Source organism: Paramisgurnus dabryanus, chromosome 4 (assembly GCF_030506205.2).
Source record: "Paramisgurnus dabryanus chromosome 4, PD_genome_1.1, whole genome shotgun sequence".
NCBI lineage: Eukaryota > Metazoa > Chordata > Actinopteri > Cypriniformes > Cobitidae > Paramisgurnus > Paramisgurnus dabryanus.
Window position 1 is genome coordinate 26,373,865 of NC_133340.1, and position 14,116 is coordinate 26,387,980.

The following is a 14,116-nucleotide window of genomic DNA, read 5'->3' on the forward strand; positions in this document are numbered from 1 at the left end:
TATAATGGATGTATAAATAACCAGAATATTAGACAGATTTTTTGCGAATGAGATATTGGTCGCAGTTTTAAACCCTCCTTAAATTACACGTAATTACTCAATAAAATCTTAGAAGTGTTGCATTAGCTTAATGCCGCAGGACACGCACATTCCCGCTGCCGTGCAAAGTCACCATCCTAAATCTGATACGCCATAAAGCGTTTTGAAGAGAGGAGCAATTTAAGCAAGGCCACCAGAGACAAAATATGCGGCAGTCGGAAATTATGCTCGCGCTGTGCTATGCAATTCTAGAATACGTGTAAATAGACATCATACTCAAATAGTCCCATTTGTTTGGTAGATTAAGTATTGCTATGGAAACTCCCCTTGTTTTTCAATGTTTCTGTCACATCCTCTAACGCCTTTCATTTTAGCAGCACCCTTTTACCCACAATGCACCATCTGCTACTTTCACAAAACATGCACGCTATTTTCCAGTCCAACACAAGCGTTATGCTATCTATCTCACGGCTGCCTTTGCCATAAAACAAAAATACTTCACAGCAACCCTAATATAACTTTAGTCCTAGTTTTTTCCAAGGTGAAGCTGAGTAACAGGTGTGTGGCTGCGATGCATTCTTCAGAGATTCAGCAGGCGTACCTTCGATCCTCTCATCCTTTCATCTACATCCTCCATAACAACCACAGAAAATATATCTGGGAAGCCTCGCAGATTCACAAGTTTATTTATATCTATTGCCTATTAAATAGCATGAGCACAGCTCTGCATTCGCGACTGATATAATGTCCTTAAGTGGCTGCTGTTAGATTTCTCTTAGCAGTTTATAATAATTAATACCCGGTGGTCTTTAAAAATAAAACTTTAGCTCAGCTGGTAGAGCAGTTAGCATGTGCATAGCAATGCAAAAGGTCAATACCCAGGGAACACACATAATGATTTAAAAAGTGTATTTTGAGAGCACTTTGGATAAATGCTTACATTTAAAAGGATACATTGACTGTATGTGTCTAGACACGTATAGCTGGTATTACATGTTTACATTGCGCTCTTACTGTATGTAAAGGCAGAAAATGCTTTCACACGGCTCTCTGTGAATGCGATTCCATCCCAGGCCCTGTGATTAAAGTGTAATGTGCGGTTATGCTAGTGTCAATCATCTGTAATCTGTACAGCCATTAAAAGCAAACACATCATGGCGATTGATCTGCGGTCCGTCTCACATGCTGTTTTATTCACCCGCAGTGAAAAGGCCGTGGCGTTTGATTGACAGCAAGTCTCTGCCGGGTAAAGTCTGGCCCGCTAATGTCCTCGCTAAAAGCAGAAGTCACATTTCTCTGATTAGCGTGAACTGGTTCTGCCGGAGATGTTATGCGTGTGTCACTGTTGGGAAATGAAGCTTAACAGTTGAATCATGAATAGGAAACCAAAATAAATAAGATTATCATTTTTAGAATAGGAGAAAATTGAGGTGCATCGAATTAAAATCACATTTGTGAGAGTCCTTAAGAAGGAACAGTTCTGTGTATGAATAAAGCATTTAAAGGAACAGCTTACCCAAAAATGTTCTTATCCTCATGCCATTACAGATGTAGTATGCAAAAGTCTTAGGCCACCATGCTACGATAAGATTTGTAGTTTTTGCAATTTTATAGTGATCGTATATAATTATCATATATAATGTGTATGTAGTATTAAATAGAGTATAAAAGTATAAGCTGAAGTGTCAAGTATTTAGGGTAAACTCCCCTTCCACTTAAGCAGTATGTGTTTCGTGCCAAGAGAGGTACTAATATACACTCACCTAAAGGATTATAAGGAACACCATACTAATACTGGGTTGGACCCCCTTTCGCTTCAGAACTGCCATAATTCTACATGGCATTGATTCAATTAGGTGCTGAAAGCATTCTTTAGAAATGTTGGCCCATATTGATAGGATAGCATCTTGCAGTTGATGGAGATTTGTGGGATGCACATTCAGGGCACGAAGCTCCACCACATCCCAAAGATGCTCTATTGGGTTGAGATCTGGTGACTGTGGGGGCCATTTTAGTACAGTGAACTCATTGTCATGTTCAATAAACCAATTTGAAATGATTCAAGCTTTGTGACACGGTGCATTATCCTGCTAGCAGTAGCCATCAGAGGATGGGTACATGGTGGTCATAAAGGGATAGACATGGTCAGAAACAATGCTCAGGTAGGCCGTGGCATTTAAATGATGCCCAATTGGCACTAAGGGGCCTAAAGTGTGCCAAGAAAACATCCCATACACCATTACACCACCACCACCAGCCTGCACAGTGGTAACAAGGCATGATGGATCCATGTTCTCATTCTGGTTACGCCAAATTCTGAATCTACCTTCTGAATGTCTCAACAGAAATCGAGACTCATCAGACCAGGCAACATTTTTCCAGTCTTCAGAAAGAGCGCTTATTCATTCTTAAAGGCACAGTTCCTCTTATAAGAAATGCTTATGTTTGTGTCATTATGTTAATCAAACTAAAGAGAACAAAAGGAAAATCACTTCTAGCTTTAAAAAGATTAATTATATTTAATTTATAGAATGAAAACAGCGTTATTATTCATTTGATTCTATTTCTGTACCTACATACTACTGTTAGACCTTACTTTATTTGTAACTTTGTTCTTTTCTATTTCATATGCTTGTCATTTCTTAATTTGTTCTTATTTTATTTTCCCACGTCACTTTTTTGGTCTGAAAATCATTCAACCCGTGGGGGGGTGGCCAATCACATGCCTGCTGAGAGTGTACTGTACTAAATGTAGACTCTCAGAATCACTTAACACTGCCAAATTGACCAATGCGAAGCAAACCTAATGGTGAACTACTATAGGACCGATCTAGGGCTTAAAGCACTAAAGGCAGATCATACCACAATAGAGACCATGAACTTGATGTCAGACCTAAAGCTGAAACAAGTGTAAATGGACTGTTGAAGATAAAACTTTTGCCCTTCTGACAACTGTGAGGGGGTGATTTTTTTGTTACTCATCCGTTTAAATTATTTTAAGCCTTAAAGTTCAGCATAATTGAGGGCGTGGCCACTTGAGTGACAGTTGAACAGCCACTGCTGTCACTAAAGTTGAGCTAGGGGGCGTGGTTTCAGCAACCAGCCACCTCAGCTTCACCCACATCCCGCCTCTTTACCCATTTTTAGGATATCTGCGAGTGATGCATGGTGACGCATGGCCAAGATGGCGACGGCAGGCAACGCTTTAAAAACACTCTTTAGAAACTTATGGGTGACGTCACGAACATTATGTCCTTTTTTACAGTCAATGGTACAGACAGGTATACTTTCAAACAAGTTATCTTTAGGTCATCTTTAAATATCTGTTTAGTATAACACTCTTTTCTAGTGTCTCATAATTACAGTTGCAGCTGTGCCGTTTTCGAATGCCTCACATGTTTTTCTTGGGGAACTTGGAGAATGCAATATCTTATCAATTTTACTCTTCTTCAGTATCTATACCCCTTCTCTCGTTTCTCTGGAGGTATTTCGAACTTGTGAAAATGCAGGAGGTCAGGGAGCACATGAGGAGTTTTCCAATGGCTTTTATGAGGCGTCCCGTGAGGCAAAGCCCTCAGGGGAATGGTCAGATCGCTGAAGAGGAGCTGATGTGACTGGGGTTTGAATATAGGGGATGAGTTTTATAATCCCACAGTGGATGACTTTAATATATTATTTTTGTATATAAAAGTGTAACCAAAGAACCATGCATTAGCATATCCGCTGTGATTATGGACATTAGTTTTGTGATGCTTTCGTTGACTGTTAAACATTAGGAGATTACAAAAATAAACTTATATATCATACATGACTTAACCTTTAAAAATCCAGCTTAAACCATTTTCCTGTTTTCTACATTTATTGTCATCATACATAATGTAAAGTTCTTGATATCTTTAATATTGACTGATTAAGGTCAAAATTAAAAATCAATGAGTGAAATCAAACTTTGATGCTCTAAATCTTATCATTAGAATGAAACTTCACAGACGGGGTAACAAATATGTTTTTTCCTTTGCAGGAGAAAAACCTGAGACACATCTCTATTTGTTCTCCATTTATTCACCGTTGTTTATCGGACAAAAAAGTGAGATCTCATATGTAACTTTTTATTTGACATCGGCTGTCAAATCCTTTACAAACTCATAATAACTTACATACATCAATTCACTATCTCTGTATTACTCTGTTTATCCTTTCAATAAACCTCCTCATTCTCTGTCTCACTCACTGCTTCATCTTTTTATCCCTCTTGGCCTTCACATTTCCTTGCATTGTTTATTTAGTTTTTACTTTAATGCATCTTTTTTTGAAGCAATGAAATAATAATGAAAGAATGTTATTATGAAGGCAATATAAAACCCACAGGATATATACTGAAACATGTTGAATCTTTTAGCAGACAAGTGTTTGTTTTCAAACACACAAGATAAGACACATGAGATGCTCAGGAGTGAGTCACAGCAAGAAAACGGAGAATTTAGCTTGTCTGTTCAGGGTTTATACAGAAATCCTTAAGTTAAATTTACTACTTTTTACTACCTTTTTTACTACCTTCAGAATATTTTTTAAAACCATCACGACACTGAATTGCAAGTGTTAATCAGCGACCTTTCTATTATTTACACAGATTTTGACATATATAACATACAAAAAAAGAATTAAAGTGAAAAAATTCTTCTGACTGAAATATTTTTCAGGCCAAGTCATATTCTTTTACCTAACACTTTATGTAGGCGAGACCAATAGCATTTTAAGGGGAGATTTTTTTTTTGCCATAAATTCCACATTGAAGTCTCATGTGGCATATAGGTAGCTGTAGTTTGCAGGGCATTTCAGATTAAGGCGAAACAGCTAAATAACTCACTATATAAAAAGAAAACATGAATATCACCACCTTTAATGATTGTTTTATTAATTATTTATTAATTGTAAATGTATTTATTTTAGCATTTACTAATAATTTTTTAATCAAAGTTGAAACTGTTAACATTAGTGAATGCACCATGAACCACCGTCAATTACTGTAATGACATAAACTTTTTTAATTAATTAATGCTTATATACTCTATATTTTTCATTGTTTGTTTGTTATATAATGCATTTACTAATGTGAACAAATACAACTTTTTAATATCATATTATTCAGTAAACATAAACAAATAATCCAGGGTCTGTTCTGTTCACACAACAGTTTACAGTCACAGCTCTAATACAGTAACGTTATGTATGAATATAAACCCTGAACGAGTAACTCGAGTCAAACTCGTGTAGAATTCGCACAGGATGTCTGTAACCATAGTGAATGTTGTTAATTGAATGACTGTACATTTCTCAACAAAATATTATGTTACAATAGAGGCAGCGCTGATCTGCTAGTTTATGCGCAATGTTTCTGCTGTTTACTTTCTCCTAAGACCTAAATGGTCGTGTTTATGTAAGGGATAATGTAGAGGCAGCCGGTAGTTATCGGGAAATAAGCCCCGACAGTGTGATCAGGACCCGACGCGAAGCGGAGGGTCTTGTATCACACTGAAGGGGCTTATTTCCCGATAACTACCGGCTGACTCTACATTATCCCGCTTATTACACGGCTACTTGTCACATAAGAAAAAAAACTGGACATGAATATGAATTTGAAACATTTTATTGGCATATTTGTTTTAAATTAACATTTTTATCCTTCCGCAAAACTTTGCACAGATGCATAAAATGATCGTAATACCTTATTAAGATCCTCTGCTTCATACTTGTCTGTCTCAATTTTTTCTCTTTTAGCCAGTCTTTGAGAAGTTTTAATGCCCATTCTGTATTTTTTTGTGTGTTGGCTTCGTAGCTGTCATGCTCTATTTTGTCAAGTTCCGTCTCAGTAAGCTCTCTGTGTCTTGTCGTGGTTGTCCAGTGTTTGTCACAAGATGGCGCCAAACAAACAGTAATCTTTATTGGCGCGGAGCGATCTTACTCGTAAAAGTAGTACCGGCTATGCGTTATTATTTTGGAGCGGTTATTATTCGAAAAGAACGAACCTGCAAATGTCTCAACTGACCAATCAGAATCAAGCATTCCAGAGAGCCGTGTAATAAATGAGGATATTTGCAAAGACGGGATTTTTGAGGCATATGTGTTATTTAAGGCCAATAAAGCGGCAAAACACGTACAACACAAGCTCAATGAGAAACGAATGCGCGGCTAGCCTGCTCCTCTGACACAGAAACAGGGGTTGCACTGTTGTTTGTGTTTGAATGGCTTAAAATCACTTGTTTTTAAACGGCTGTGCTTAAATATATGTACAAATGTTACGTTTTTGTGACCACACGCAAATGCAACTGCAAGAACCGACAGGTGGATGACATCAAAGTCCCGCGAGAGCATTTCGGAAGCAGTCTCCTCTTATGATTCCTCGTCAATCGCTCTCACAGGATTTGGATGTCATCTGCCTCTTGGTTCTTGTGGATCCACATGAAGTTTACCCACGAGTTAAACAAACCCGTTGTACCAGCCACTGGCATCAGCATAGCATGTAAAAGCGTGCCGCGGATGATCAGTAACGTGAGAAATCATTTACCCCCAAAATACAGGACCCCTTACGTTAGTCATACTGTGCAAAGACACGCAATTACCTGTTTGGTTTTCTTATCCCACGAACTGAAAGGCTTGCCAATCTTCATTATTTCGCTAAGCCAAGTCAATCATCTTTTACACCTTTATCGATCTTCAAAACATCGGAGCCTTCCTGCATTATAAGTTTGACCATGCTAGCTGAAAAAGTTTTACCTCAGCTTAACGTGATACAGTCAGAAAACCCGGAGTGGATCCGGTCCGTAGTGATTACAGAACGCTTACAGCGGAGAGAGGAACGTGATTTGGCTCCACTTCAGGCTTTGATCACATCCCAGAAATGAAAGATCTTTGATTATTTGCCCAGATATGCAGGTGATTTGAACTAATTTCCAGGCATAACATTACAAAAGGCAATCGAAAATTTACTACCTCGTCAGATGACGCTTACTACTTTTTACTACTTTTTACTGGCCTTAATTTGGCATAATTTAATTTACTACCTTTTACTACTTTTTAAAACCCCGCGGAAACCCTGCTGTTGGATTTTTTAGGTAGTAAGTGACAAAGATCTGGACTCAGAGGAAAAGATAAATATGATAAAATACTGTATAATCCACATAAACATGAAACGTGAGAGATTTTATGCACATTTATGACAACTGTCATTAAGTGTCATTTGTATAATTATAATTTTTAATGTAAAGATGACATTGTTTGAGATGTCTTTGTTATGACAACTTGACCTTAACCAATATATCATCATTTGTCATAAATCTGTCATAAACATGACATAGCAGAATAATGATCAAACTTAAGAAACTACTTAGCTTTATGGGTTAACATTACATTAAACTACCATTTAATTGTCATTAAGTGTTAATACTCTTAGATTATAATAATAGATTATTCTTAACTTTACTTTTACTTCCTTCATTTAATTTTAGGTGAATCAGTCTCCAAATGCAATAAAATAAAATGTTATCAATTTTAATTAGTATTAGTATTATTATAAAATTATTTATTTTATTTTTTAAAAACATGGAGGAAACTTAAAAAAAACATTATGAACTAAATAATATTCATAAAGTTGATATAAAACTATATGAGAGAGTATTAACACTCAATGACCTTTAAATTACAAATTATATTTGTACCACTGTAGTTGAGGTCAAGAAACATATTTATGACACTGTTATAAAACTATATGACAGAGTATTAACACTTAATGACATTTTAATGACAAATTATTTTAGTACCACTGTAGTTGAGGTCAAGAAAAATATTCATGACGCTGTTATAAAACTATATGACAGAGTATTAACACTTAATGACATTTTAATGACAAATTATTTTAGTACCACTGCAGTTGAGGTGAAGAAAAATATTCATGACACTGTTATAAAACTATATGACATAGTATTAAAACTTAATGATATTTTAATGACAAATTATATTTGTACCACTGTAGTTGAGGTCAAGAAAAATATTCATGACGCTGTTATAACACTATATGACAGAGTATTAACACTTAATGACATTTTAATGACAAATTCAATTTGTTTCACTGTAGTTGAGGTGAAGAAAAATATTCATGACGCTGTTATAACACTATATGACAGAGTATTAACACTTAATGACATTTTAATGACAAATTCAATTTGTTTCACTGTAGTTGAGGTGAAGAAAAATATTCATGACACTGTTATAAAACTATATGACAGAGTATTAACACTTAATGACATTTCAATGACAAATTATTTTAGTACCACTGCAGTTGAGGTGAAGAAAAATATTCATGACGCTGTTATAAAACTATATGACAGAATATTAACACTTAATGACATTTTAATGACAAATTATATTTGTACCACTGTAGTTGAGGTCAAGAAAAATATTCATGATGCTGTAATAAAACTATTTGACAGAGTATTAACACTTAATGACATTTTAATGACAAATTATATTTGTACCACTGTAGTTGAGGTCAAGAAAAATATTCATGACGCTGTTATAACACTATATGACAGAGTATTAACACTTAATGACATTTTAATGACAAATTCAATTTGTTTCACTGTAGTTGAGGTGAAGAAAAATATTCATGACACTGTTATAATAACACAGTCTCACCCCATTTCGTCAATATTTGACGACACTTGACCATTCGTCAATATGTGACGCGGAGGGTATACCTTTCGGGTCATTTTTTGACGAACTGGGGACTTCAATACTATTACGTCCGTTGCATTCTCTTCTCCTATTTTCTTACCAATTTCGCGTCGGTTTAGGGTTAGATTACGCAAAATTAAACTGTGTACGCGAAATTAAACAGTGTACGCGAAATTAAACAGTTGTCACCTGGCGTTGGGGTTAGAAACAGTTGTCACCTGGCGTTGGGGTTAGAGTTAGGTTTGGGTAGGGATGTCATTATGTAAATCTAACCCTAAACCGACCCGAAATTGGTAAGAAAATAGGAGAAGAGAATGCAACGGACGTAATAGTATTGAAGTCCCCAGTTCGTCAAAAAATGACGCAAAAGGTATACCCTCCGCGTCACATATTGACGAATGGTCAAGTGTCGTCAAATATTGACGAAATGGGGTGAGACTGGGTTGGTTATAAAACTATATGACAGAGTATTAACACTTAATGACATTTCAATGACAAATTATTTTAGTACCACTGCAGTTGAGGTGAAGAAAAATATTCATGACGCTGTTATAACACTATATGACAGAGTATTAACACTTAATGACATTTTAATGACAAATTCAATTTGTTTCACTGTAGTTGAGGTGAAGAAAAATATTCATGACACTGTTATAAAACTATATGACAGAGTATTAACACTTAATGACATTTTAATGACAAATTATTTTAGTACCACTGCAGTTGAGGTGAAGAAAAATATTCATGACGCTGTTATAACACTATATGACAGAGTATTAACACTTAATGACATTTTAATGACAAATTCAATTTGTTTCACTGTAGTTGAGGTGAAGAAAAATATTCATGACACTGTTATAAAACTATATGACAGAGTATTAACACTTAATGACATTTCAATGACAAATTATTTTAGTACCACTGCAGTTGAGGTGAAGAAAAATATTCATGACGCTGTTATAAAACTATATGACAGAATATTAACACTTAATGACATTTTAATGACAAATTATATTTGTACCACTGTAGTTGAGGTCAAGAAAAATATTCATGATGCTGTAATAAAACTATTTGACAGAGTATTAACACCTAATGACATTTCAATGACAAATTATTTTAGTACCACTGCAGTTGAGGTCAAGAAAAATATGCATGACGCTGTTATAACACTATATGACAGAGTATTAACACTTAATGATATTTTAATGACAAATTCAATTTGTATCAAGTGGTCAGTTATATTGACAGTTTTCATAATCGTGCATAAAATATCCTTCATGTTCATGGCACATGTCATGTCATGATTATGAAGGTGTCATGTCAGTCTTATGAACACCCCTTCAAGTAAAGTGTTACCGTCATAATTAAAGCAAATTCAACTTGATTTAATAAGTTACAGCAAATCACTTCTTAAGATAGTTCTCCTAGTTGATTACACATAAAGATGTAAGTGCGAAAAGATTTTTTTACAGTGTAAGTAGATATGTCAAAACTATGATATAAATATAATTCAATCTTGCAAATAAAGCCGTTTTTGCACGTATCTGATTTAATTGACATCTCGTTAACAAGGATCTCTGGGAACAACATATCTGTCATGGTGGGCAAAATGCTTGCAAGACAGAATGTTGGCATCGTTCACGTAGACAGCTCGAGAAAAACAAAACCGTTGAATTTCTTTAGAAGAGACATTGATGATCCATTTGTCTTCAATTTGAAATGGAAGATTAGACAGCAGAAGCCTAAAGGATAATGAAGGTTTTGTCATCTCTGAACCATCTGCTATGCCTAAGTTAGCTGTTGAATTATATTCAGTGTTCTGCTGATGAGTCAGACCCACAGTGAAGCACTTAAGTGTTTCACAAACTTCAAAAGCTTCACTTTAGCAACAGGAAGATTTGGACGTTGAACTTAACCAAACCCTCACAGCAAATGTAATTCTCAATGCTCTACCAAAAATCCCTCGCTTTCCTCAAAATGAAAAATTCTGGTTCCGTTGGATAAAACGGCCAATTACATCTAGCCATTAGTATCATTAAAGATACCCAATGACGTCGGTGGACTACGCTGATCAATAAAACCCTGGCTTACCAAGCTGAGATGGCGAGTAAGGATCAATTGCTATTTTCAGGTTTTTGACCACAGACTGCGCAGAGGCTCTTTAATATAGCAGGACGATGGGTCGATTTGTTGGCCTGAAGTGGCTTGTGTTTTCGGAGTGGGGGGAAGCCTCTCTTTTTAATGAATCGTCAAGGAGTGGATATGACCAGCCTGACATCTTTCAATGAGACAATGCTTGATGCGTTGACCTAATCAACACTTCTGTTCTGACTGGGATGAGTCTGGACACCCAGGCACCCTTTCCGAGTCGAAAAATGATGGCTTTAATGTGTTTCATTCTGTCTCTAAAGTGCACTAGAGCGTAATTCGGTATATATCACAGATACGGTAACTTGAAAGTAGCTGGTTTTCAACATAACATGTCAACCTACAACCAAGCTCAACCTTCATTTTTGTTATCCATGTTATTATACTGCAAGTAAAAAACATAATGAATGCTATTGCATTTGTGTAAAATCTAAGTTGATGGTAGCTTCAAACCAATTTTTTGTAACTAGCTGCAACTCAACGAAACATAAGCCTAACTGGCCCTGTTACAGATTCCTGTTCTATTCAGGGTTTCAAATATTTTCCATCCAAGATCATTTCCATTAAGTGTGGCAGATCAAAACTTCAAGGTCAAGTTTTCAACCCATCACTGGGTTTATTTTATAAGCCTGCTATGAAATTGAATCTTTGGTACATAAAAAACATCTTTAAAACTCAAAATTCTCTATCCATTTTCTCATGCATACTCTTTCACACCCACAGACACTCACAATTGAATGCCCGTGTAAAATCACACAATGTGTTGTTCATGCTAAATTACTCTGAGTGTAATTTTCCTTTCACCATTACACTGTATTTGCTAATAGTACTATAAGAGAAAAAAAAAACCCAGAAAATTAAAGCAAGATGGAAATAATATCGTTAAGTCACCCTGCTTTCCATTTAAATGGCATAACAATAAAATAGAAATAACTCAATATAAATTAGCTTAGCCTAGATTGCAAAGACAAGCCCCAAATATTAGGCACTGCATAAATTGCTAAAATGAAACCCGAAAAAGCAAAATAGTTTAAGTCAAGTCTCGTTAAAGGAATAGTCAATTTTCTTAAAAGAAAAATCCAGATAATTTACTCACCACCACGTCATCCAAAATGTTGATGTCTTTCTTTGTTCAGTCGAGAAGAAATTATGTTTTTTGAGGAAAACATTGCAGGATTTTTCTCATTTTAATGGACTTTAATAGACACCAACAATTAACACTTAACTCAACACGTACCTGTAACAGTTTTTTTCAACGGAGTTTCAAAGGACTCTAAACGATCCCAAACGAGGCATAAGGGTCTTATCTAGCAAAACGATTGTCATTTTTGACAATAAAAATAACAAATATACACTTTTAAACCACAACTTCTCGTCTAAATCCGGTCCAGCGCAACCTAATGTAAATGCGTAGTGACGTAGGAAGGTCACGTGTTACATATATAAATCGCACATTTGCGGACCATTGTAAACAATAAACTGACATAAAAGACATGAATTAGTATCAGTTGATATACAACAACGTAGGAACGGTCCTCGTTCTCAACACTTGTAAACACTGGGGCGGAGTTTCGCGTTCGTCCTCTGTGACCTCTTGACGTCATGACGTATTGCATGGGGTCACGTTGGCGCATCACGACTGGATTTAAACGAGAAGTTGTGCTTTAAAAGTGTATATTTGTTATTTTTATTGTCAAAAATGGCAATCGTTTTGGTAGATAAGACCCTTATGCCTCATTTAGGATCGTTTAGAGTCCTTTGAAACTCCGTTGAAAAAAACTGTTACGTGTTGATTTAAATGTTAATTGTTGGTGTCTATTTAAGTCCATTAAAATGAGAAAAATCCTGCAATGTTTTCCTCAAAAAACATAATTTCTTCTCGACTGAACAAAGAAACATTTTGGATGACATGGTGGTGAGTAAATTATCTGGATTTTTCTTTTAAGAAAATGGAATATTCCTTTAAGTTCAACCCATTCATATCCCGCCCAACTAATTCTAAATTCTAAGCTTAAAGGCCAAACAAAGCTTACCTTTTGGTCATGACTGTAGGCCAGTGCCCAGTCCTCTTGCGTGGGGTGAAACAGCAGACTCAAGACGTAAAAGCTCAAGCGATATTTCTGGTAACTTGCTCCTTCATCTGAACTGATGAGAATGCTGCTTTCAAACTCGGGGTCAGTCAGCACCATAATCTAGCAGAGAAATTGAGAAGAGTTGTTAAAGAAAAAGGCAAGGTTATTCTAAGAAAGATGAAGCAAAAACCCTCGACAAAAGCTATGAAGGAGACATCAAACTAACTAACTTACTGCTCTGTGGCACACTGCAATACATTTAATAAGATTTTAAATGTGTGATTCTCAAAGTGCGGACCATTGAGAGGTACTGTGAAGGAGCCTAGTTATTAAAATGGTGGTTTAAAAGTTATTTATTTAAATCTGTGATGTTTGCACCCAAAATTTGGTCACAAAGCTATTTTATGGCTTTTAAGAGCACACTTAAGCACTATTCGGACGGGATTAGTTTTCCAAACAACGTTTGAGTTTCAACGTGTCCCCCAGGACGTCTGTGTTTTTATGTACCGATTCGGACGGGATTAAAATGAGGCAGGCTATTCCAGAGATGGAAGTGTCTGTTTCATGCATTTGGGCATTGCAGAAGAGCACGTGCTCTGGATACGCGTGTTTGCAATGTTTAATATTTTGCTTTAAATGTAAAATTGTGACAGAACATGTAATTTATTAATTTAATTTTAAGAAATCAAAATAAAATATACAAATCCTACTAAAGTAACGTTAGCCTACGTGTTTTATATTACTGTCTGCTTATAATAAACCCGAAATGAAGAAATAATGATTAATAACAATTTAATATCTTTATTAATTAACATTACCATTCCGGAGTTGAAGAACTTTGAACGGAGTTTCTTATAACGTTAATGATATTACAGTGTTTAGTCTTAACAGTGTTTGATATTCAGCTCGTCTTGATTTAATTATTTTATTTTGCCGAATGCAAAAAACATCCATATCTGAATGAATAGGACTCAGGAAATACAATATACGCGCATTAGTAAGACCTTCACGTTGGCCAAAACACGAAATGAACCGCGTTTTCAAAAGATATTGCGGGCAAACACAGACATTGCATCCGGACGGGATTACATTTCTCAGAGGACCTCTGAGTTCGGCGAAAAACAGTA

General features: G+C 35.8%; 1 protein-coding gene across 1 annotated transcript in view; it reads right to left on the reverse strand.

Moving 5' to 3' along the window:
- sorcs3a (sortilin related VPS10 domain containing receptor 3a) overlaps positions 1 to 14,116 on the reverse strand; it is a 184,588-nt gene that overhangs the window by 122,089 nt on the left and 48,383 nt on the right. The window contains exon 3 of the mRNA XM_065295394.2: positions 12,951 to 13,109. Coding sequence (XP_065151466.2) covers positions 12,951 to 13,109 — 159 coding nt within the window. The remainder of the gene's footprint in view (positions 1 to 12,950; positions 13,110 to 14,116) is intronic.